This window comes from Natrix helvetica (genome assembly GCF_964273705.1).
Source record: "Natrix helvetica genome assembly, chromosome: 1".
Taxonomy (NCBI): Eukaryota; Metazoa; Chordata; class Lepidosauria; order Squamata; family Natricidae; genus Natrix; species Natrix helvetica.
In genome coordinates, this window is record NC_138548.1 from 106,174,598 (window position 1) to 106,202,007 (window position 27,410).

General features: G+C 37.6%; 1 protein-coding gene across 18 annotated transcripts in view; it reads right to left on the reverse strand.

Annotated features, from left to right (window-relative positions):
* SOX6 (SRY-box transcription factor 6) overlaps positions 1-27,410 on the reverse strand; it is a 489,348-nt gene that overhangs the window by 51,792 nt on the left and 410,146 nt on the right. For all 18 annotated transcript variants that reach the window (XM_081937703.1, XM_081937696.1, XM_081937695.1 and 15 more), the window contains 3 exons: positions 14,865-15,014; positions 5,751-5,931; positions 3,022-3,209 (listed from right to left, as the gene is read on the reverse strand). In XM_081937703.1, the coding sequence (XP_081793829.1) occupies positions 3,022-3,209; positions 5,751-5,931; positions 14,865-15,014 (519 nt within the window). The remainder of the gene's footprint in view (positions 1-3,021; positions 3,210-5,750; positions 5,932-14,864; positions 15,015-27,410) is intronic.

A 27,410-nucleotide genomic window follows, 5' to 3' on the forward strand; every position in this document is an offset into this window, starting at 1 on the left:
GCCATTCTGATGATGCCATGATCAGGTATTTACTGCAGTCAAATAATGATCTCAGGATTTGGAAGTCCAATGAGATCAATCTACCTTACCCGCAGGGTTCCTGAGTATACCTTTTAGGTAGCAAGATACAAAAGTAATTTTCCTAAATTCTGAAGAGCAGTAACATTAACACGTTTCAATATTTCCCCTGATCTATTCTCAAGGCTGTTTATGAAACACACAGAGAGAGAAAGAGAGGGAGAGAGAGAGAGTATGTATAAAATTAATACACACATATGTAGTTATAAACTCACTAAATCCTGATCAATAACAATAATACCACAGCAGTAATCTGTAATTAAAAACTATTACTAATACTACAAGACCTAACTATATTTTTCATTTTACATTTCATTGAGATGGAGACTGTGAAAGATAGCAGCAGACGTGTTAGTGATAATCTATTTCTTCTCCCCTCCCCCTTGCTCCATTTTATAATCCTGTCTTCTGTTGAAAGGCTGCAAAACTTTTTGTCCTGGGTCACCCAGAATAATAACAATTGTATATAGTCTGGTATTACTGTACAGGAAATAATGATTCATGTAGTATCAGAAAAATGCTCTTACCTATCCTGCAAGGAAGCAAATTATAGACATACTATATCTCAAATTATTTCATAGATATGTCTGTATTCTTTAGAGAGAATTGCCTGCTTCCATTACTTTGCTACTAAAACACTACAATAGATTCTTATCTAGTTTGTTTGTCCAAAAGCCTGTAAGCAAACCCCAAAAAACCTTGCCCAAGTCTGCAGAGAAAATTGCTAACTAAACAACACTATCTCCTTACGTGTGTAGATTATTTTTTCCTAATGATTCTTCTAAAATGTAACTCTCTTGTATGAAATATCTATATCTGATATTAAGGTAAAGGTTTCCCTTGCATATGTGCTAGTTGTTCCTGACTCTAGGGGGCTGTGCTCATCTCCGTTTCAAAGCCGAAGAGCCAGCACTGTGCGAGGACGTCTCCGTGGTCATGTGGCTAGTATGACTCAATGCCCAAGGTGCACAGAACACAGTTCCCTTCCCACTAAAGGTGGTTCCTATTTTTCTACTTGCATTTCTACATGCTTTCGAACTGCTAGGTTGGCAGGAACTGGGCTAAGTAATGGGAGTTCACTCCATTACATGGCACTAGGGATTCGAACCGCCGAACTGCCGATCTTTCTGATCGGCAAACTCAGCATCTTAGCCACTTAGCCACCGTGTCCCTATATCTGATATTAAAACACCATAAATATCCAGAATTCCCAATTAAACTGCACACCAGGAATGTTATTCAAAGACAGAAGAAAGGCAGGGCTTCAGCTAAAGCTTGTGCGTGCATTCCTTGTTCTCTTCATCTTGTTCTTTTGAACTTTACATCAAGTGTGCAAGCTTTAATTCTGAGAAATTCAATACAACCATTCTGAATATGTTATATTCAGGAATGTGGTGTGTATTTATGTATGTACGTACATACACACACAAACACACACACATACGAAGATGAGTTTAAATGAAAGTTTGCTATACAAATAGAATCCTGCCCTAATTAATGAAAGAGTTGGCACAGCTGAGGTGTAAATATTTACATCATCAATAGGGGATGGCAAAAAGATTTTTACTATGACTCTTTCGTGCCACCTAGTCGTTGTCTGGATTTTTGTAGCCCTGGTTACATCCTGCGGGATTGCGTTCTGCCCCACACATCCCTGCGACCTATTCGCTCGCACAGGGAGGGACTTCTCCAGGTGCCGTCCTCCAGAGAGTGTCAGAGGGCGGCGCCCAGGAGTAGGGCCTTCTCTGTGATGGGCCCTACCCTTTGGAATGACCTCCCACCAGACATTAGGACAACGACTGACCTCCGCTCCTTCCGCACAAAACTTAAGACCCACCTGTTCCGACTAGCCGGCCTGGCTTAATTTAGAGCTTCTCCACCTCTTGGGCATTTTTAGTTTTAATTTTTAACTTTAACTATCATTGGGGTTTTTAATTGTTTTAAATTATTGTAATTTATTTATTTATTGTTCCACCTCCTCCATATTGTATTGTTGTAACCGCTGCTGGTGTACGTCGCCCCGAGTCCCTTGGGGGAGAGGGGGCGACTAAGAAGTCAAAATAATAAATAAGTAAATAAAATAAAATAGAGACCAACAAGGTACAGAAAATAATCAAGGACCTGAAATACTTTCTTTTTGTTTGCAAAAAACTGAAGAAAAATAAAGTGTTGATTTTTTTAACCTTCCAAAATAACAGTTAGATCATTTGAGAAGGCACCATAGTAGTACTGTGAGAAATTAAGTACAGAAACCTCTACTGAGCTATTATGACTCTACTGAAATGCCAGGTAACCTAGCATGCCCTAGCGGTATGCCATTAAATACCAATTGGAAGGTAGGGTTGCAGCTATCAGAAATAATTCTTTGTATATTCCTACTGTGCTTATTGGGAGTATGTCACTGGAAAGGAGATACTAGGCAAATGGATACTAGGCTCAGTATCCAATCAAGAAAGACAACTCTGATCCATATTGCTACTGTTTGTACCATGTGATATTTCTCTAACTTGGGAAAATATAAGAAGTCTAAAGTTTTTTTTTGAGACATCACTCACAGAATATGACTGAGGAAAGATAGGGACAGGAGTCTTAATTACTCGCCCGTCTTAATCATCTGCCATTCTTCAAATGAAACTTTGGCTAATTTGTAATACATACATTGATTCTCATACAGTGCAGAATGAGAGGGGGGGCGGAATGACATTCCCTATTGGTGCCACTGGACCCCTGAATAAACTTTCTTCGTGGAAAAATATTGTTCTGGTCAATCCAGTTCTACTTTTTCTTTTTCCCCCAAACCCTCAAGGACCTACATTACAATCAACAACAAATGATTAAAAATTGTAACATTGAAATTGCTTCCTGGAATTAAGTAGCTATTCACCAGGTAAACCTTGGAAATAAAATTCAGCAGCAACAAGGGTGGAAGACCTATTGTGTTACCTTTTCAGCTCTACAGTTGTTTAGGCCCATACTATTCAGGGAGGGAAGCTTTCCATCAATATGTGGTTGCTGCTGCTGCTGCTGCTCCCGCTGGATTTGTTCTCTCATCTTTCGAGCCTCCTGAATTGCCTTCATTACAGTGTCCTGGTCCCCAAACAGGGCAGGTGAGTTAAGACTGGAAAGTATGTCTAGAAAGAAAGGAATGATTGTAAGAGTGCATTAAAACGTCCTCTTTTCAAGAGATCTATACACAGACACACAGACACACACACACTCACATACACACACATATTGTAATTTCAGATGCTGCACCTCAGAGGTGGTATTCAGACGGTTCTCTCCAGTTCGGGCAAACCAGTAGCGGTGGCTGTGGGAGGCTCCGCCCATCTACCCTGATGTAATGCAGAAGCACTGCGCATGCACAGAAGGCAGTGTGCATGTACAGGCATGCATGCGCTCACATTTGCGAACTGGTAGGTAAGGTAAGTGAATCCCACCACTGCTGCACATATTAAAGCCTGTTTCTTTAATATTAAAATGGGTAGCAATTTTAGATTTGGGCAACAGCTGTAATTTTGTTTTCCACCCTGAGCAATGTTCAATCAGAGATAACCTCTCATGAAGCAATTAACAACAATTATTATTATATTAATGATTTAATCAAAACATTTGATGCCTTTTAAAGTGAGAATTTCAGCACATTTTTCTATCCTAGCGCAAAGGATCAAATTGCACCTACACTTGTTTTTTGCTTTGTATTCGTAAATTTATTTTATTAACTGACATTCATGAAAAATTCATATTATGTTTTCTTACAGAAGTTAATATTTCCAAGTACTAACTGATATAACTGATTGCTGTTTCATTTATTTTTCCATTATGAAGCTGACAAGTTAGACCCAAAACATTCATGTTAACTACATTCAAGCATGAACCTTATAGAACATACAAGAATTAAGTCCAGTTCAGTTTTTACCACAATGTTCAGTGATTGGCAATGAGGGAGAAAAGAAGATAAAGCTTTTACCTTTTAATATTTTTTATCATAGAAAGCACCCAATGAAGCAACTTTTGATATGGAGAATGAGGTACAACTATGATGAAAACTGTCTACCATGCTCTTTTAAATCTAATGTGTATTTGGAATAATATTTGATTGTTGTAACCACAAAATGGCATTTTACAGCATACTGTATCATTGTGGGTTATCATTACAATATAAACTCAAAGCTGCAAATAAATTGAAATGATATATTTTAATTACAGTTCTGATCAGAAGCAAGTGTGTATGACTATTAAATAAATATTTGTTACTTCCACTATTGGATTTAATTGTATATAAGATTACTTGTCTATGTTTCAATCAAAGCAAAACAATAATTTAGTGTGGGATATTTAAACTACATGCTTTTGCCCAATTTAGAGACTTTCTTGAGACTTTAGATTGACTTGAGGAGGAATTCTGGGAGTTGAATTCCCAAGTCTTAAAGCTGTCAAGTTTGAACACCCCTGGGTTTTTTTTTCTAAAGGGTTAGGGGTGCAAGGGTCTTGTAACTTGACAGCTTTAAGACTTGCGTGCTTCAAACACCAGTTTCTGAGCCAACATTTTGGTTGCTAAGCAAAAGCGTTATTAAGTGAGTTTCACCACATTTTACAAGTTGGCCACGCCCACCCAATCACATGGCTGGCAAGCCACTCCCACATGGTCAGATGGCCAGCAAGCCACTCCCACAAAGCAGGCCACACCTACAGAAGAGGTTGTAAAAAAAATTGAAACCCACCACTGATCTTTATTATTAACTTGATCTGATCTTGTTTGTCTACCAAGGTTGGAACTGGTTAGCATTTGGACTGGGAAAATATCCTAAAAGAAGTCAGTCACAAACCAATATCCACAGAGTTATTCCATGAAATTTTTACTTTTGATACTACTTATTATTGTGACTTTTTAGATTTTTATCTGTTTTGTATCAGCTGACTTATTTATTACTGTGCACTGCTCAGAGCCCCCTTTGGGGCAGATGGGCACATAAATAAATTTGAATAATAAATAGATAAAATGTCTGTGCCAATAAAATGAGATTTGAAGCTCATATGTGACAATGCAAGCTACACCTCTTGGCCCCTCTGTAGACAATCTGTCCGTGTGTCCAGAAAATTTTGCCTTTGAGTTATTTGGAAAGAGGATAGGGGTGCTGCCAATGTCTCCAGGGAACTAGTAGCTACTGCATGAACCCAGGAAAAGATTCAGCCAAACAGAGGACCCCATAGATTTAATATGACCTCCTTAAAGAAGCCCATGCCCAATATGAAGCATATTTGCAGCCTCAGATGTGAAGAACCGACTCTCTGTAGTTGTTGTGACTATTTATTATATTTAATATAGCCACCCGCTCCAGTGGACTAGCTGAGCATGACTTTAATTTACCCTTTAAGCTATATTGAAAAGACTACTTTCCCTCATGGAAATCTATTGAGATAAAATAAAAATCAAAGGCCTAATAAAAATGACAGAGTTTCCATGCAATAAATGTCAAGCACCTTATAAATATACCTGGTTTTGCAATACATACATACATACATACATACATACACACACACACACACACACATACATATACATACATACACACACACATACACACATACATACATGCATAGACCCACAGAAGACCAGAGACTCCTCATCCCTATTTGAAATGACCCACATTTGTTCCTTTTTTGAGTACCTAGAGAAGATCCTCTTCCCAGAGTCGCGCCAATGGGACTGGGGATTCCACTTTTATTGCCCACATTCACAGGGCTTGTTTTACACGTAGGGAAGAGGCTCTGCGTTGGCGACGTCGGGGATTTGACAGGTTCTGCTGTCTTGGGTCTAGCAGAAAGATTCAGTGGCTGTGCAGCATCATCCTAGAAGAGTTTAATGTAAATAATTATTAGAAGAAGACAAATGAAGCACATTATCACTTAGGAAGCCACAGCTATTTTACACCTTCCAGACAATGCTGCATTTTCCTGCAATAATAACAAAAGAAGCTAATTATCTACACTCCTTGAAGATTCAATGAAAGGAAAGCCTCATTAATTCTTCTGTGCTGTGCCTCTGTTTACATTAACTATGTGACTAGATCGTTCTTTTTGACAAATTAAAATCTGAATTAGCTTGCATTACTGTTTAATTTCCTAATGTGTTTTCTGAGATCTAAATTAACCCAGGGCATTCACAAAGAATGATTTAAAAAAAAAAAATCTAACCAGCAATGTTGCAGTGTTTAACTGTGTCTGCTGGAAACTTCTTAAACTACAATATGGCATGTATGTTATTAATATGCACATGAATGAGGGGAAGCGTTAGGGTAAAACATTTAAAAGAACATTGGATGACTTAATTGTTTTAGTTTTATTTCCGTAAACTGTAGCTATGATTCTCTTGTCACTCTGTTTTATGAAAGACTTTTCAATTAAAGACTTTTCTAGACAAGACGGGTAGCACATAAATCTAATAAATAAATCTAATTTAAATAGAATATTATTTTTCTTCATTTCTTTCAAAAGGTCTAGCAGAATAGCAATGTGCTTAATATTGTTGTAACAGCATATTTTCTGGCACAAAGCCAAACCGATGATGAAATGTTTGTATCTTTACTCTACCAACAACAGCAGACACTAGTACAAATGAAGTAAATAACATCTTGTTCTTACTAATTAGTAAACTATGGTTGCTACTGATAGGAAGAACATCACAGAAGAGGTCTATCTATGTGGTCATTCAGAGTTGACACTGATTTGATGATATATAACAATAACAACAACAAAAGAAACAAGAAGGGATGAACAGTTATAGTTCTTCAGTGCTGCTTATTTAAATTCCCTTGATTAGTTGCTTTTAATCCTGAATGTTTGCACTAACTTTTATGTATTAGGTCAAAAATAGGGAAGAGGGTCCAGAAGAGGTTTAAGATGCTACTGTACTAAAACTTGAAACAAAGCTAGCTTGTGTTTATGTCTTTACTGTGATTTATTAGTTGTCTGGTTTGTACAGTATTTATTTTTTTATTTTAAAATTATTTTAGTTCATGTATGCCACTTTAACTATAATTTATGAGTGGAGTGTTTTTAATTAATCTGTCTGTCTGTCCATGAGAAAGAAAACATGCCATATTCCCAAAATTCACATGAATATTTCTGATGTTTCACTTAAAATTTGCAATATTTTTGTATCATGAATCATATACTCCAGCTGTGTATAACTAGATATATGGCTGTCATTAAATAGATATTACAAGGTCAGCTTTCATCAACTTTTTAAGAAGAAACGCTAACATGTCAGTTTCTAACGTACTGCATGCATATGTGTATACCTTATACAAAAACAAATCAATCTGAATTTCATATTGACATATTCAGATTCATGATTTTCAAATTATGGCAGAGAGTAGCTCAGTTTGTGTAACTTCTGTGTAATAGTTTTTGAACTGGATGTTATCAATAGGCCAATGACACTCGGCTCTTCTAATCTTCTTATCTTCTAATGCAGAAGAGTAATCGGTACAATATTGTCCAACCTCAGTAATGAGCCAGTTTTGCAGCTTAGGAATGATCCCAAACTGTCCCTGAATTTATAAATGGTGATTGTGTCAACTCTTTTCCAGCTGTGACTCTTCCTGAGTTAGCCAGATTTAATGTCAATTACCTATACTTTGAGTGTCAACCACCTTTATTATTGCAAAGTACTGTATGTGGGAGCATTCTTGAAAAGCACCCAGAAATTGTCATTGGTGCAAAATGTGACAGCTAGACTAGAACAACTATAGGGATGATATCAATCCTATATGGAAAGAAATGATTACCTCGCAGTTGCCCACTGGACCACACAAGGTATTGGCCCTGACTTTCAAGACCCTAAACACTAAGTCCTCCTGACTCTGTGCCAGCCTTTTGATGTATGCAAGTTCAGGAAAGAGATATCAGGAATGTTACTTTATTGCCACAGAATAAAATAATGTTGAAAATCTGAGAGAGATTATCTCTTTCCCCTCTTACACTAAAGGGTATCAAAGCTGGCCAACCTTAAGTTTTTTTCTTCACTTCTTAAGGCCAACTCACTATTGTTTAATGTATAGGATCACATATCATAAGAAACCTTCCTGGTCTCTTCGATGAACAACTCTGAAGGTATGTCCACTGCTAGAATTATATCCATCTGATATGCTTGAAAGTTGCTTTTCCTGGGTGATTCCCAGATGAAGAATGTACTCCCTAAGGAGATGGATTTGGCCCTTAAAACCCCAATATTTTGAAGGTGCTAAAAGCACATCTCTTCTGCCAAGCTGTTAACGATTGGACATAATTGTTCATTTATTTTGCTTTACTTAACATTGGGATTTTATCTGTATTTGGTTTCATTGTCACTTACCTATAATTTATATTCTTGTTGCTTTTTTAAAGGGCAGATTTAAATCCAATAAATCAATAATTAAGAAATGAGACAAAATTAATTTGAGGAAAATCTATTAAAAAAATCTGTGCTACTACTTCTGGAAATGCAAGAATGAATTTGTTCTTTTCATCTAGTGTTCCTCTTTACTATACTGTCTTTTGCTGTTCTTCAGAGAGCTTGTACCCTCTACTGAACTTGTTAGCAATCAGCCAGGCACAGCATTTTTGGGATAGCAGAATACTGAGTTTCGGTAATTAAAATGAAAAGAGCCTGGCAACCCAGCTCTTTCATTTAAAGTATGCCCAAAGCTGAGATATGCTGGATAGAAAGGTGCATCATCTATATTTTAGCAGGCAGAACTGAAGACTTCAAAGCTGAAAAATATATGAAAGAATACAATAATGCTCTCCATTATCTTATCACTGGCATTCTTCTTGCTGTCAAAACTGCACACAGCACATCTTACAGCAGGAAATTTATTGAATAGGGCAATTCAGAACTAAGCCATTTTTATAACACTGCACTTTCATGATAGTTTGGTTTTATTGTTATATAGGGAATTGCACCCTTCAGTGTTTGTGGTAGTAAAATATATAGTATTTTACCAACCAGTCATATTGGATGAAAAATAATGTGGCAAAACTTTTATGCCAATGCCATCCTTATAACTGACACTGCAGGGAGACTGTCCCAGTTATTTCACCTAGTCAAATCAATTCCCATAAGGTATTCAGGCAGAAACATAGAACATGCTTACTTGATTTTACTAATCATGCTCCATATGAAATGTGTCAGTTGTACGCAAATATTTTCATCTCTTTTAAACAGTAGCTTCATAGGTTTACTTTACTTTTAATGTGGCAAAAAGTAAGGTTTTACACCTAGGCAGGAAAAACCAAAGGTACAAGTACAGATTAGACAAAGCCTGGCTCAAAAAATAGAAACTGTGTGAGGGACCTTGGAGTCCTAGTGGATGATCATTTAAATATGAGCCAGCAGTGTGCAGCAGCCGCAGCCCAAAAGGCTAATACAATCTTCGGTTGTATAAAGAGAGGCATAGAATCAAAACCATGTGAAACATTAATATCGCCTTGTAAAGACCTGGCCTCAGTAAGACCAGACTTGGAATACTGCAACCAGTTTTGGTCACCACATTACAAAAAAAGATGTTGAAACTTTGGAAAACATGCAGAGAAGAGAACCTAGGATGATTAAAGGCCTGGAGACTAAAACATATGAAGAATGGTTGCAGGAACTGGGTATGGCTAGTCTAGAGGGGGGGAAAAGACTAGGGGTGATATGATAGCAATATTCCAGGATTTGAGGGGCTGCCACAAAGAAGAGGGGGTCAACTTATTTTCCGAACTACCAGACGGTAAGACAAGAAACAATGGATGGAAATTAACCAAGAAAAGAAGCAACCTGAAATTATGGAGACATTTCTTAACAGTGAGAACAATTAATCAGTGGAATAGCTTGTCTTCAGAAGTTGTGGGTATTTCATCACTGGAGGTTTTTAAGAAGAGACTGGACAGCTAGTAGTCTCAAATTGTATACAGTCTCCTGCTCGAGCAGGGGGTTGGACTAGAAAACTCTATGGTCCCTTCCAGCTCTATTCTGATTGAATTGAAAATACAGGCTATCCTGCATCATGAAGCAATACTTTGCTTTACTGTTTGAAATAGAAATACTCCTCTTATATTTGTAGTTATGTTAGCACAGAGCTAAGGGCATTCATTTATATACATACATTCCTAATATACAGGAGTGATCCGAAACATTTTGTTTCCTGACAATATAAGGAAAGTGGCCTTGACTTCTCCTTCTTTGAGATATCTAGGGCAGCTTGTGTAGCACAAATAGTTTAATGCTCTAAGACCAGATCTTTACTGCTTACTTTTCAGCTTACTCTTTGTTCATTCTCACTCAAATCAGAAAGTACATTTCACATGAACAATGAAGACATATGCAAAACTAAATGACAATACTTCAGAATTCAATACAGGTAAATAGCTATTTCAGAGACAGGTTCTCATACAATACAAGCAATAAATTTTGTCCAACAAATAGACTCACTATGTAGCTTGTTTGTCAGGCTCTAAATGGGCCTTTGGGAAGATCAACCAAATCAGACTTTCAAATAAGTCTGTCTTCAGAAATAAGTAAGAGTGCTACTGCCTGCATGTCTATGCAGAATTAAACAAGGGAATTATTTGAACAAATCTATTCTCTGCATATCTATTCAGAATGGGTCTTGCCCAATTACTGCAGCTAAACATAAATAAGATTGTAGTCACCTTATAGAAGATTAAACAATAACCTTTCTATGCAAAAAATACAAGAGCATTTTTTTACACAAGCAAACACACATACCCTTACAAAACCAACAATGTAAGCACTTTTTTCAATATAAGTAAAATGAGGATAAATTATTTTTTGCAGAGTGCAAGAAGAATATACATGTTCAAATGCAAATTGGGTTTAATGAAACTAATTTCCAGGTAAAAATACTAGGATTATAGCCCTCTTCAACAAAACTAAATACTTGCAATGTACAATAGAATTGATGGTTTTTATAACTTTTCAGCAGTTTCTGAAAACAGCCTAAAGCTTTTCTCCTATCTGTCCCACTTCTGACCACTGGTGTATAATATACAGTGTAAGCAAAATATCATAAAGGAAAACATAACCGACCTTTTCCAAAATCACTTACTTAAACCCACTCAGCAATCTCTCTGTTTTTCTTTATGTCATTTATCAAGCAAATAGTAAAAAACTATGATGCTGATGCAAAGGAAATAGACAACTCAAACCTGAAGATTGGAGATAATTAGCTAATTTTATTAATATCAAAAAATATTGTGCTTCTAAATTCTCCATCATGAGCATGAGCATGTAGAAGAATCCCCCTAGATGGGAATAATAAAAGGAGTACAGGAGGACAGAACAAAGTTAAAAGTCCAAATATAGTATGTTTAGACTTCAGTAAGTCATTTGACAAAGTAGACCAAAGTAGACCATACCCTACTTCTTGATAAGATACTACAATATGAGATAGACAGTACCACCAAAGATGGCTGACTAACTGTGCCCAGTGAACCTCAATTAACCTCAAACTCATCTATATAAAGGGAAGTATGCAGTGGGGTAGCTCAATATTCTGTCTTGGTCTCAGTGTTCTTCAACATCTTCATAAATAATCTAGATGAGAGGTTAGAAGAATTCATCCAAATTGCAAACGAGAAAGTGGGGCTAGCACTTTGGAAGACAGGCTCAAAATTTAGAAGGATCTTGATGGACTTGAACACCAGGTGCTTGAACAAGACGCAAATCAGTGGTGACAAAAGTAAGGCCCTATACTTAGGCAGGAAAATCAAATGCATAGGTACAGAGTAGGTGGCACCTGCCTCAACAGTAGTAACTGTGAGAGGTATCAATCAATCACCAATGTACTGCAGCTGCCAAAAAAAAGCAAATGTAGTTCTAAACTGCATCAACAGAGGAATAGCATCAAGATCACAAGAAATCATGGTACCACTTTATACTGCACTAGTGAGGCCATACTTGGAATACACACCATGATACAAAAAAGATACCGAGACTAGAAAGTTTGCAGACAAAAGCAACAAAGATGAGGCTAAATCATATAATGAATGGTTGAGACATTGGACAGCTGTTTGTCCAGAATGAGATAGGGTTTCCTGCTCATGCAGGTGTTTAGATTAGAAGACCTTCAAGGTCTTTGCACAGCCACATATTGAACGAAATGAAGGAACTTTTCCTTGGTTAGTCAGAGAAATAAAACAAAAGTTATCCATTGCATTGTATTTAGATCTGTTCTTCTAGAGTTTTTTTTCTTTTCTTTTTTAAATTAAAGACAGGTAGGGATTCTGATTGAGGACACCAAGTCCCATTTATAATCCCTCAACACTTTCTCAAAAGACCAGCAATTGCCATTATAATCTTCTTATGTGGGATTTAATGGCAACAATAGCAATGCATGGCATCTAGAAGGCAAACTACTGTATCTCTAACCATAAAAAGAATCTCCAATCTTGATTTACTGCAACTTTATTTACCGTAATTTATATTCTGCCTCTATGATTTTTATAAACAAGGTAGTAAACTTTGGGATATTTATGGGAGGATTTAAGGAAGGAGATAGGACCAATGATTCCTATTCCAATCCTTAAACTCCTCAAAAATTGGGAGAAGAAAGGTCCCAAACTTCAGTACAGCCCAGTCCTTCCAGTGACATCATTGACTTTCTGCAGCCCTAGAAGGTTTGGGGAAACCTGATTTGTCAAGGATATCCCATCCCTGAGTTACTAGTCTAACTATCTGAAGGACCACTTCTCTTGATATAAAGTTATCCAAACATCAATCTCCAGAAAAAGATCACTCTCTATGACTCCTTTTTATGGGGTCAGCAGGAACATGGGGGAGAGCTTTCCCCTTCTTTGTATCCAAGTTTATCATGGACTTGTTCAAGAGCTGCTTTTGTATTCTTTCTTTTTTCAGGAAAGGAAACAAGACCTTCCTCTTTAAATTGTTTGAACAAGATTATAATGATTTAAAATATTTAGAGCCTAAGTACGTACTGTATGTATGTATTGGGATTATATGCTGTTACCAAATACCAGTTCTGGGCAGCTCGCAAACTCAGAATTTGTAAATAAGAATAAAATATACAAGATCTATAATAATCAATGTAAGTAACATAGTACAAATGAAACTTAGTTCCCAAAACAAATAAAATTACATCCATTTAGGATCTTTTAAAAAAATAGAATTCTTGTAAAAACCAAATGGCTTTGTTTGTCGCCCCCCCCCCCAGTTCTGGTTGCAGTATGTATGTATGTATGTATGTATGTATGTATGTATGTATGTATGTATGTATGTATGTATGTATTATTTATTTATTTATTTATTTATTTATTTATTTATTTATTTATTTATTTATTTATTTATTTATTTATTTATTTATTTATTTATTATTGCTTTTATTATGTGTACGAATAAGTCAAACCAGCAAATATATCCAACATACCTACTTCCTCCTCTTTATTTTTCCCACAACAACAACTATGAGGTGAATTGGACTGAAAAAGAGTGACTGGCTAAGGTCACCCAGCTGGCTTTCATAGCTAAGATGGGACTTAAAATCACAGCCTCTTGCTTTCTAGCTTAGTGCTTTAACCATTAGACCAAACTGGCCTTTTAATGGGGGATCTTTATCCTTCATAGCATTACACTTTCCCATATGAGATTGGCATCCAAACTGGGGGTCCTTCTGGATTCACAACTATTTCTTAAAAAGCATGTAGCAGCTGTGACCAAGAAGATTTTTGTACAGGTACTTTCGGTGTGATAGTAGTTCTGCTTCTGTGACTAGGAAGCTCTTCATTCATGCCTTGGATCACCTCATAATGAGACTACTGTAATGTGCTCTACATGAAGCTGTATTTGAACACAACTAAGAAGCTATAGCAGGTCCAGACTGCATGGTGCATGAAGTGATGGCCGAATCACAGTATGCTCATGTATCCCTGCCATTTTGAGAACTGCATGAATTCAGTTCAAGTTGTTGGTTATCGCCTATAAAGACTTTCACGGCATAGGGTCAAGCTATTTAAGGGACCATGTGACTTCATGTGTTTCAGCCCAGCTAGTGAGATCAACTGGAATGGCACACTCCAGATCCCATTGATTAAGGCAGCACCTATAATAAACGTTATAAGCAATAAGCAGCACCTTAAATTGCACCTGGAAGCTAACTGGTAACTAGCGCAGCTCTCAGGCATGATAGATTATGAAGATGACTGTTAACATCCTGAATGTATTATGGACAAAAAGGAAGCACTTAAACAACAATAATGACAACATGCAGTGACCAGTCAATAGTTTAGTGAAATTAAAGTATAAAGAGATATTCTTGTTGATAAAATTATTATTTTTATATATTCTATCAGGACAAACACATCTTTCAGTAATATCAACAGTAGTGGTTCCTTTAAAAATGAGGAAAATGTGTCCTTGTTTCACCCAGATGGCCTCTTTCTGTATAACAGCAATCACTTAGACTTCACAGTGCTTTACAGCCTTCTCTAAGTGGTTTACAGGGTCAGCATAATGCCCCAACAATCTGTGCCCTCATTTTACCGGCCTCGGAAGGATGGAAGGCTGAGTCAACCATGAGCTGGTGAGAATCGAACTGCTGGCAGTCACCAGAATTAGCCTGCACTACTGCATTCTAACCACTGCACCCCAATGGCTCTATAATAATATAGATTCATCCTTATATACAGTATCCTTACGTCAGGGGAAACAGTGCTAAAGGATAATGAATCAAGAGGTCTCTGCATGCAGTTAGAATATTCAAGAGAACAAACTAAATCAATACCTTAATTTGAGTTACAGGGCTGGTCCCTCTCTTTTCGTTTTTCATCCCAGTTGGTGAGAGCGTCCCTGTCGTATTTGGCGGCTGAGGCGTGGAAGGCATCTTGGTGCCAGGCGATACCTGCATGCTGGCCAACTGAGCGGCATAGAGTTGCTGCAAAACAAAAACAGCTTTTCTCCTTTAGGAGCCCTAGAACAGAGATTCCTAAGTGGCAAGCGCTGTGTTTTGGGTTCCTGGACTTGGGGCATTACACATCTAAACCAGCATGATGAAAGGTATGGACAAAAAAGTGACTTATGACCGTTTGTTTCACCTTTAGGACTATTGCAGCATCCCCGTGGTCGTGTGATCAAATTTCAGATGCTTGGCAACTGACTCATATTTATGATGATTGCAATGTCCCCAGGGTCATGTGATCACCTTTTGTGACCTTGCATGAAATCCACCTAGATCTGGCAGCACCAGTCTTTCTAGTCTGCTCATTCTAAATTCCACTACTGTATCACACAGACCCTAATCAGAGAGAATACAAAATGTAAGAATTTGCTACAATTAAAGATTTAGATGAATAATACTATGGTTGTTGCTCCTCTGATCCCAATCTTTTTCGTGCACATAAATTACATGCTCCGTGGTTGGTTGGTTGGTTGGTTTTCGCAGCATGTGAACTAGTATATTCTTAGTATCATTCTTTATTAGTTTCATAGACCAGAATATTATTGATGAGTACCGTAATTGCAAAGTTCCTAGGTATATTATTTCATAGACAAGCTACATTGGATTACCATAATAGAAGAACACAGTTTCGGGGGGAGGGGGGATGTGATGTTGTAAGAGGGCATATATTTATATAGCTGGGTCTGTGCTTATTTGTTTACTTTAAAAAGCTGTACTTCTCTTTTCCTTATATAGTTTATATTGCTGTGACAAATGCCACGATCCATCTACAGACACTCTTTACTTGGGAACAGAAAATTGAAGGGCCAGGCAATATTTTCTCAGTTTACAACTTGTATTAACAAAATGTGTTCCCTGCCACGATTCAGATGTCACGTCTTGCCCCGAGAACCAGCCAGAATGTACCTAAACTGAAGGTTCAGTTTTCTCACTTTGTCTTCTTCAAGGCATATCTCAGATCTACTTGTGTCAGCTGTGTTATGTGAGAGTCTATAGACATACTTAATATGGATTCAGAAAAGAAAGCGCATGGCCAAATGAACTTTTATACTTTGGGCAAATCTATTCAAGAATGTCAAAGCAAAGCACTGAGCCATTCTTAGTCCAAGAGCAATATTTTTCAGAGGCAATTTATCCTCAAATAAGGCAACATGTCGATCATCTCTCAAGAGACACCAGGCTAAAACAGAACCACACAGAGCCTTCTATATCATGATTCATTATGAAATTTGCTTTATATGACCTGGTTTTCAGGATCAGGAAATATCTAATTGTTAAGTAGTCCAGAATTTCAAAACATTTTACAGCCTTGTAAAGAGATACTCTTTTGTTGACTAAAAATAACCATCCTTTCAGTGTTTTGCATAATGGCTGTATTCTGCTGTGGGGAGAAGAACGGTGATTATATTAGCCACTGGCACTCAATCTAATTTCAGTGACTAAAATAGTTATCAAGGTTCCACATGCATATTGACATTTGATACTTCAACAGAAATATTTTCCATTGCAATGTTAACTTCACAGCTCTTGGTAGCTCTTTTAAGCTACTACAACATTATTAATTTTATCATGGGTTAATCATCTCTGAATGTCAGGAGTCATAACTACTGTTTTCAGAGTAATTATTAATTTTTAATGTACCTTCTTCTACTGCATTTTTACTGGTTCATAAAATAATAGTTTCATGGTTGGTACAATAATATTTCCAGAACTTCAAATAAATAAAACCTGCTTTTGCTTTACATGTGAGGCAAACTCTGAAACGATAAGCGATGGTAGACAGTGAAGGATCTCTGCATACTAATCCAGAGGATTATCTATTACACATTCTATGTGAATGAATTCCCCCCCCTCTCTCCAATTGCAATTTGTAGATGCAATTTAGACGAATACTAAAATTAAATGTAGGGAACATGTTTATTTATTGTTTGACTAGCTGATAACCTGGTGTTGTCTGGGTATTTATTTATAGGGGGGAAATGTCCGGATCAGCACAACAGGCTGTATTGTAATAGAACACACACCCTTGAGGGTCTTACCCCCACAGTATTTTTTTCCAGAGAGTAAGTCATCTGTGTACCAAGTTTGGTTGAAATTGCTCAAGGTATTCCAGCATAACTCTGCATAACTCTGGAACGAACACACACACACACACACACACACACACACACACACACACACACATATATATATATGTTGTATTTGTGCTGATAAATAAATAAAGGGAGACTAGTATAGAACTATTTCAAGCTATTTAGCACTCATCAGCTAGCCATACCCTTACTGGGATTCGATCCAGGGCTGTATTACATATTAGGCAGTTGTATTAGCTACTAAGCCACAGGCTCTCCTCCTTATCATATTTGGGCATACCAGGGATTGTAACACAAACACACACACACACACACACACACACACACACACACACACACACACACACACTATATATATATATATATATATATATATATATATATATATATATATATATCCATCCAATTCCTAAATATGTTAGAATGGTATAATAAGAATTAATACACAACAGCAACAAGACTAACTTTAAAAATTAAAAAAGGAACAAGACAATGGGCAGGCAACCTATAAAATTCCATGAAAGGGCCTCCAAGCAGGTCTTTATGGCTGTCTGAAACAACAGCAGTATGAAAGCCATCCAGAACTCAGAAGATACATTGTTCCAGAGAGAAGGCACTTCAATAAAGAAGACGCACTCCCTAGGTCTTGATAGATGACATTGTTTAATAGAAGAAACCCAACTGGGAGATAATTAGGGCATATACTGTAGATCATAACCAGCACTTTGAGTCAAACATTTTAAAATTCAAAAATAAACTAAAACAATGGATAAACATTTATAAAAGTAAAGGTAAAGGTTCCCTTCGCACATATATGCTAGTCATTCCCAACTCTAGGGGGCAGTGCTCATCTCCATTTCAAAGCCGAAACGTCAGCGCTGTCTAAAGATGTCTCCATGATCATGTGGCCAACATGCCTAAATGTCGAAGGCGCATGGTACACTGTTACCGTCCCACCAAAGGTGGTTCCTATTTTTTCTACTTGCATTTTTACATGCTTTCAAACTGCTAGGTTGGCAGAAGCTGGGACAAGTAATGGGAGCTCACTCCATTACGTGGCACTAGGGATTTGAACCGCCAAAGTGCAGATCTTTCTGATTGACAAACTCAGCATCAAGATCACTGTCGTTTGCCATAGATGAACTGATGAACCATGGGAAGTTGCTGTAGTGAATTAAGTCACAATTTCCTGGACTACAGCCCCTATTTTTACAATTATATATAGGATTTAGTTCATTTTAATTTGCTTCCATATGAGGAAGAGGAATCAGACCAATGAAAGTACTGTAGCGATGGAACCCCCCCTTCTTTTCTTTTCTTTTTAAATTTTTATTGGTTTTTAAACTTTATAGGGAAAGGTAAAAAAGATACATAGAAAATTTTGTGCTAGTGGTAGAAATCCCCCCAAATCTCACATTTTTTATAATGTTAAAAATAACGTGTAAAAGATAAGCATAAACAGAATCTTGTTTTACATTATATCAACCATATGTTCAATCATCTCTTTCTTCGTCACTTTCTAGTATACCAACAATTACCATAATATTTCAAATACATTTACTTTTTGTGACCTGAGCCTTTTCGATATTGCTCCCTCCTCCCTGTCCCCAGATGGAGCCACAGCCCCCCCTCCTTCATATCTTGTACATTACTACCTTTTTCACCACCTCCCCTATTTTCGTCCTCTAGGAGAGAACTATGTTTTTTAATGAAGGCCTCTGCCTCCTCCACTGTATTAATTCTAATTCTATTTCCCTCCCAAAAAAGCAACATTACCTCTGGCAATAACCATCTAAACCAAACTCCTTTATTGTATAATTTCTTTGATAAGGAGGAATATTTCCTCCTTTTTTCCCTTATTTTTTTCGAAATTTGCTTAAGAATGGTAATTTCTTTATCTTTATATTTTAATGGTCCCTCTCTTTGTGCCCCTGGCACCTCATCCCTCATGGCCCTCCTAAGAAACTTAACATGTACCTCCCTTGGAACATTGTGTGTTCTAGCATATGCTGAATTAATCCTGTAAACCAGATCCATATCCCACCACAACTGTTCTTTATTTCTTTTAATATATTCTGCTAAAATTGTACTCATAATATCCTTAAGATATTCATTTTCTGTCTCTGGTAGGTTCTGGAATCTGAGAAAAAAGGACATTCTTTCAAGTTCTATTTTTGCCATAAAATTTTCCAATTCTAAATTTCTCTTCCGGACTGCCTTAACTTCCTCCCCAATCCAGCCTCCCCCTCCTCCAACACCCCAATTCTTTGTTTGTTTTCTGTTATATGATGTTGAACACCTCTGAGTTCATCTTTGAGATCTGTCACCTCTTTTTTCAACTCATTTTGACCCCTCATAATTTCCTGAAACATTTGGTTAACAGATAGTTCTTTTGAGCTCTCTCCAGTCCCTTCTTGTTGTAACAATGAAGTAATTTTCGTCTGCTGCATGCTTGGACTGGAGGTGGCAGAAGCAGGAGCCAAGAATGACTTGCCCGTTGGTGGTTTTTTGGGCCCCATTTATCTGCGTTCAGGGATGATAAGTCTTTGACAAAGAAAATGGCATCAGAGGAGCATGCAGCTGTGCCAGTCCAAGGTGGCAGGCAAATCCAAAAGTGAAAAGTTAGTTCTCCTTCACAGTTCCAAGGCACAGAGGTACACCAGAAAGAGGAAAAGTCAAATAGTCAAAATTAATCAGGAAGCCCATGTAACAGGAGAGATCCAGAGCACCTTCAGAGGGGGTATTAAGACAATTACCAGATTTTTTTTTCAAAGGTAGTTTCAAAAGACGGGCTTCATTTATAAGTACAAAGACGAAGATGGAGGGGCATCATCTTGGCTCCTCCTTTCGCATGGAGAAGAACAAGGAGTTCCATAAAGTTTTTTCCTTTTAAGAAAACAGCTCAGCAATCACCTCTTGCAGCTGTGATATCAATCTTTCTCACATAGTTAATACAAGTAGCAGCTCAGCCTTTATTCTCTCTCCATTTCGATATAGAGAGAGATAGTTCAAATGCTGCTTTGTCCGAGGGGGGGGTAAAGAGAAAGAATCACCCCCCTCTAATCTTCCAGTTTCAAATGGATTGAACAAAAACTTACAATAGTCTGCTGCTTATCTGTTGACGATGATTAAGGAGGTTAGGGCAGATCTCTCCCCACCGGCACTTCAGCCACTCTTCTTTCGCTAACTCTTTCCTCCCAGAACCCATTCGGCGAAAGGGCAGACAGCCAGCAGCTGTTTTATGCCCCCCCTCCGCTCCCCGGCTCCTGGGGCGAGGCTGGAAACATCCCTGCTGGCTGCCGCCGAGTCTGAGGGATTCCAGCAAGCCGCCCTGTGTCAGGAGACCCCTTCGGGATCCCCTGTGATCCTGAAAGGAGCCCACCGGGGAGACGAGCAGTGGACAACACGTCCGTCACCTACAGAAACCCTCCTTCTTTTCTATGTGCATCTTTACATCATGCATGTGCCAAAGGGATCGAGCATGCAGTATAATGTTAAAATGTTTTTATCATTCTGAGAAAAGCAAAAGATCCTGCAGATTTGCTACTTACTTTCATGAATTATGAGTACACCAGGCTAAGGTGAACCAAAGTGATTTCCAAAACACTTTGTGAAGTGAAGTAGCTATTTCAACCTCCCAAACTTCTTGAAGTTTCAGAGGGCTGGATTTTTTTCCTAGTGACCCTAAGCATCTCTTTCAATCCCAGTCTAAGAAATTTAGCATGGCATGAGGTGTTTTTTTTTTTAAAAAAAAAAACTTCTTTGGATCCTTAACTATGGACAATCCCAGGAGCATTCAATTCCGTAAAATGTAAAGATCGTGACTTGAGGGATAAACTGTGTTCCCGCAAATGGAGGCAATTTTAAAAGAAGCTAAAAACTCATCAGCAACTTAACTGTGTGACAATTCAGAGGCAACTACAAAACTGCTTCCAAGAGCCTGCCAAGGGAGCCAGATGCTCTTGTTAGAAAAATAGCTCTCTGCTCAGCATCTGGGTTCTTTGAAAAAAAATGATAAATCCCACGTACGATTGCATACATCATTTGAAGATAGCAGATAGCATACATAGTTTGAAGCTAGCAGAAGTTTAAAAGTTATTAACTGGATTAAGTTACCTACTTTAGAAATTGTTCTGATGGAAGGGGAAAGCTGAAATAACAGGTTTTAGGCATCTTTTCCACGGACATTTTATGCATTTAACATCTCCTTTGAACATATGTTACCTGTTACGAATGTAAATATTGTAAATATCAATGTTTCTCTATTCAAAATAATATTGCAACAAAACTACACATTTTTACATGTCTGTAAACACATATAGCATATCTATAGGATCATAATAATAGTGCTTAAGACTTATATAGCACTTCACAGTGCTTTACAGCCATCTCTAAGCAGTTTACAGAGTTGGCATATTGCCCCCAACTGTCTGGGTTCTCATTTTACCAACTTCAGAAAGATGGAAAGCACAAACACAACTTTGAACCAGTGAGAATCGAACTACTGGAAGTCAACAGAATTAGCCTGCAATACCATGGCTCTTCATGTTAGGTAAATATAATGTTAATAAACGAAAATATTATAATAGCTTTTAAAAATCCTAGCATTATGGGTCAACACGCCCCGTCCCCTGCGCACACACTCATTAATACATGTTCAATTTAATTAGCTTAAGAAATCCAATCTGCAGGTTATTTAGTGAGCCATGGTGATGCGGTGGTTAGAATGCAGTATTGCAGGCAAAGTCTGCCTACAGCCAGGTGTTCGACCTTGATGGGGCCCAAGGTTGACTTCGCCTTCCATTCTTCCAAGGTCTTAAAAATGAGGAGCCAGATTGTTGGAGGCAATATGCTGACTCTGTAAACTGCTTAGTTCGGGTTGTAAAGTATGATGGGGCAGTATATAAGTCTAAGTGCTATTGCTATTACAGGTATTCAGTTTTGACTTGGACTAAATATTAATAGTGAAATATTAAAAAATAGAATCGGAATAATGAACTCTATGAACAGGAAGTACAGGAAACATAATCCTAATGTTTTAAAACTGTACCAATTAGTGCCTTCAAAACATGCTAACAATTTCATAGGCTGGTTTATATCAGTTTTCCCTCATGCAACGCTATTCAGGAATATGTTTTCATGTGGAATGTCTTCTATGAACCAGGCTCTCTATAAATACAGCTGTTGTTCCCCATTAGGAGCCATATCAAGGGCTGCCACAACTGAGAGTCTGAGTAACTAGGTTGACAAAAAATAAGTAGCGAAATGCAGGGGTTGCATCCATGTTTGCGCACGCACGCACGCACACACACACACACACACACACCAAATTAATAAGTGACATCTGATGCATAAAAGTTTTCTACGGCTGTTTAGCAGGCTTAGACAAAGGTCCAAATAGATATAAGAAACACACATTCCACATTGAACTGAAACATGAGGGTTTGGGTGGAAGAGATGTTGCATTCTTTGCCTACAGGATAGTTATATGAATCCTCTGCCTTCTCCTGTTTCAGACACCACTGCAATGGTAAGAAAATCCTGCTGACATTGGTAGGAATTTCCTTCACAATGCTAACAGCACAAATACTCTCCTCCTGTAGTATAGAGAGATTGAAGTTGTTTTTGCTACAAAGATAGCACACACACACACACACACACACACACAAGCTCTCTCTTGCTTTCTCTCTCCCTCCCTCCCTCCCTCCCTCCCTCTCTCTCACACACACATGTCAGAAATTTTAATACTGAAATGTCTATTCCCTATCTGATCATCCTTTTACTTTTAGCCCCGTCAGGTCAATGTTCAGCTTTAAATTCTAGAGCAGAAGCAGGCCATGAAGGCAACATGCAGTTCCAATACAGATCAATCAGCCCACCTGTACATATACATGAACCACACACTCATAACACATAAGGATAGTTAGACCTCTCTTGTCCCACTAGGTTAAAGGTTTCCTGAGGGTAGAAATATAGCAGTAGCAAGTTGAACAGCACTTGCCGAAGAAGCTGCCAAGATCTCCTGAAAAAAGGCTTATATCTAGAGTATTGTTTAACTGGAAGATCAATATTTACAAAGACAAGGGGGAGATTGCCAATCATTCTCATTATCAGCCTACCTATTTGGAGGGGAACTTACTGTACTAAGTAACTGTGCACAGAATGGAAGTCAACTCTCTCTAATTAAGCTAGAGAGAAAAACAGATCATCCTGGAAATTTCAAGGTAGAAGCTATTATAAATACACACAGACACAAACACTCATAACCATATTTACATACCTTCCCTTTCATGATAATAAATATTATACAAACCATAAAAAGTGTAAATAATAATAGAAGAAATTTAAGTGAGGAATTAGAGAGAAATGGCAACTTAAGCATACTTAACTCTGTACCTCCCCACCCTTCTTTGTAACTCTGCATAACTTTGTATCCTACAAACAACTCTGCTTGTGTGCATGTGCGTGCGTGCGTACGTGCGTCTCTGTGTGTGTGTGTGTGTGTGTGTGTATCTTTAATCTGGCTTGACAGAAAAAGGCATATTCATTAGTCAGTTTTCATTACTTAACTATTGTATCAATATCCTGATGCAAAATAAGAATTTATTTTGTGTTTGCATATGCATATGTGATCACACCATGTACTAGATCAGAAAATATGGATATTTCTCTGTATAATTTTGAAATGGTTACTATTTCCTTGAATTTTTTATATGCCTATCGTTGGCCAGAGATTCAAATCAGCACTTTCTTTCTGTCACTCTTCATACAATTGGCTATAATTTACAGCTCAGCAAGAGGATTCATGAAACAAGTATCTATTTTACTTTGGCAAACTAATTCTAGCTAATCAAAGCTTTCCAGAAAAAACAACTCAGCATGAAGCTCTGCAAGAGAAATATGCCGAGAACAAAGCTTTTTGTCAAACAACACATCTTGAGATGTAAACACATATGTCTCTTATAGGAAATGTTATCGCTTCCACATTAATCGGCATACAAAAGAAGTATTCTTGTCGCAGACCTGGTTCAACTGGGGAGCTATCGTCACTGGAAACAAGAGCCTGATTAGGTTCCCACACAGATATGAATAGACTTTCTTTTTTTGAGCAAAATGCCATTTCTCCTTGTTTCTTAAGAACAGACAGGCAATTGTAATTGTTAATGAAAAAAGGAGCCCCCCAAAAAGTCCTCCGAATTATCTTGGAACTCAAGACATTTGTTTCTTCACTTGTGGCTTCCCTTCTTGTTGTTATCCAGTCATTTCTATTATCCATCTGGTTGTTCTGTTTTGGAAAGCCTGAATTGATTCACAGCTGTGAAGATGAGCAAGATCTGGGATGGCTTTAAGCACATGGAGATCTCCGAACTGCTAATGAAGTCAGCAGACCGTGGGACAGATGTTAAAAGGATTCATAAAATAACTCAGTGGCAAAGCTCCTGACCTCTGTTGGGGATGATGATGATGATGATAATGATGATTCCAGAAAAGAGCAAAACTGTATGCAAGAGCATCCACAATTAGAGAAACCTGCCAAGTCCCTTATTAATGTTGATTTCTTGCATTATGTTTCGCAAGAAACAGCCTGTCCAGGATTAGTGCAGAGGAGAATGAGGCTGGGCTGAAATATAAATATTACTAGACCCAGATAATATGCCATGAACTTAAAAGAGACATACAACATTTGCTTTTGTTCTGAATGCTACGGTATCCATCTGGCACCATATGTGTTTTCTGTATTTAAAAAAGAAGTGACAATTCATAATGCTAACTACAACAAATCAGTTATAAAAAACGCCAGCACAGTCAGAAATGCTAAAACCACACCTTTACCTTTTCTTTAAACACTGCTTGTTGTAGGAGTAAAGATAAAGTAAAAGCAGAATTTTAAATGACTTAAGTCCTACAGAGACATACAGTATATACATTTCTGTGATGATATACTTGCACTTAAAGATCAAGCAGCCTTAGAATGGAGGTAAATATACATATTCCAGGATAATGTTGCATGGAATCTTGAGTTGGTTATTGGGGCCAAAGGTTTATCCTTGCAAGCTTTCAGCCTTTTGCTGACTCCATCATGAGGGAACTTCTCTCTATCTCTCTAGAATATGTACACTGAGCTGTCCTACAATACATGTAGCACAGCCAAGTACATATACATATTCTGGAGAGAGGAAGAAGTTCCCTGATGATGGCCTCCAGCACGAGGCTGAAAGCTTGCAAGGATAAACCTTTGGTCTCAGTGACCAATTCATATTGGATCCTGCAATCTTAGTCTTGGCTAGGGATCAAATGTGGGCTACCTATTTATGTGAAACTCCTAGAAACAGGAAATAAAATCATCTTTTTTATTCTCCTTATTTATTTATTAAAATGAATTTATTAGTGATAAAAAGGGATATGACTTTACATTTTATTTGGTTTTTTAATGACCTCTTATTGTGTGGTAACTTTATATCAACAACTACCTACTTCATTTTGGAAAGTATTGTATCCATTTTATTACAACAGATATTAGCAAAAATGTGTAATTTATCTCCCCTTTGGAACCACCTTCTATAGTTAATATTTCCTACCCTTTGTAAACCTACAAGTGTGTGTGGGGATATGTGAGGGGTACAATCACTTCTTTTCCATCACATATGTAATAACAAAAATGAGGCAGAAATTCCATCATGCATGAGTTTCTCTTCCTAATTCTCTCTTTTCTGAAGCAAGAACACAGTATTACCTGTCCAGATAGATTTTTTTTACCACAAATTGCAGGAGAATAGTACATGTAGAGATTCTGATGATGGCTATATTCTGATCTGCCTGAAAGGTTTGAGTCAAGTCAGTCTTGAATCAGAGTTGATTGTCCTGAAATATAATTCTCTAATCCAGATGTTTCAGACCAGAACAGCCTGTATCAGAATTAGTCAGAATGAAATACTTCAAGCAACTCTAGGACATTATCACTTTTCCTCCCCAGATAACATGCAGTGCAGTACTTCTTGAAGATATACTGTCATCAGGAAACAAATACTCTTCCACACAGTTTTTTGTACTGCTACAATAGAATAGAAAGGGGGCAAAAACATTATACTCTGGCTTTCTTTTGAAGTGCCATAAAAAAGGATAATAGACATGGAACACTACCTTCACAATTATTATATTTGGGCTAATAAATCTGCATTTCCTCACATAAAAGATTACAAAATATACTGCCTGGCTCCATGACTGTACATATGCAAAGATGCCAGTGGTTGGATTCATTTTTTTTTACTACCAGTTCTGTGGGCATAGCTTTGTGGGCATGACATGGTTTGGGGGCATGGCAAGGCTTGGTGGGCGTGGCAGGGGAAGGCTACTGTAAAATCTCCATTCCCTCCCAATCAGCTGGGACTCGGGATGCAGAGAATAGATGGGGCAGGGCCAGTCAGAGGTGGTGTTTACCGGTTCTCCAAACTACTCAATATTTCCACTACTGGTTCTCCAGAACTGGTCAGAACCTGCTGAATACCACCTCTGAAAGTTTCTAAGTATACAACACAGTCATTTTATATGGTATCGGAGTTATGCATTCAATCTTATGTAAGTAGTTTTCCCAGTGCTAGTTCTGCCTGCATAATGAAATGTGCATCCCTCAAAATGAATGTGGAAGGGCTCTGGGTAAAAGAGCATCAGAACCATTTCATCCATAGCCAGAAAATAAACAACAGCAGCACCTCTTCCATGGCTTATGTACACAGTGTGATCTTCAACAGAGGGCTGCAATATTTTTTTTGTTGAACTGCAACTTTGACAGAGTAAATTGAGGGGTATTGTGCTCCCTGAGAACAGCCAAATTACACAGGACAGATTCAATTATAATGTTTAACTATAACTTCCTTGAATTACCTGTTCACAACCAGTGCACCCTAAAAACACACTTATCCCCTTGGATAAACCATAAACAGATGCCAGACCCTGCAGCTATCACAAGAATTTGGCACATGGTCTTTACATGAAGAGAATCCATTTTGCATCTGAATTAAAACAATTGTTTTCTTACAATTGTTGAAGTCTACAAAATTGCACTCGCAATGATGTTTATTTCTTGTAACGTATTTAAATTGACAAAAACGTGTATGCTCTACAGAATGGAAATTGTTTGAAATAGCTGTGTTATTTTTTTTTAAAGAAAAACCTAAAAGTTGGTTAATGTTACAGTACGATATGAAAATATTTTGGCCTTGCGAATCCCAAAGAGTACAGATAAACCTGTAGATCTATTATACACACAAAAACAAAAATG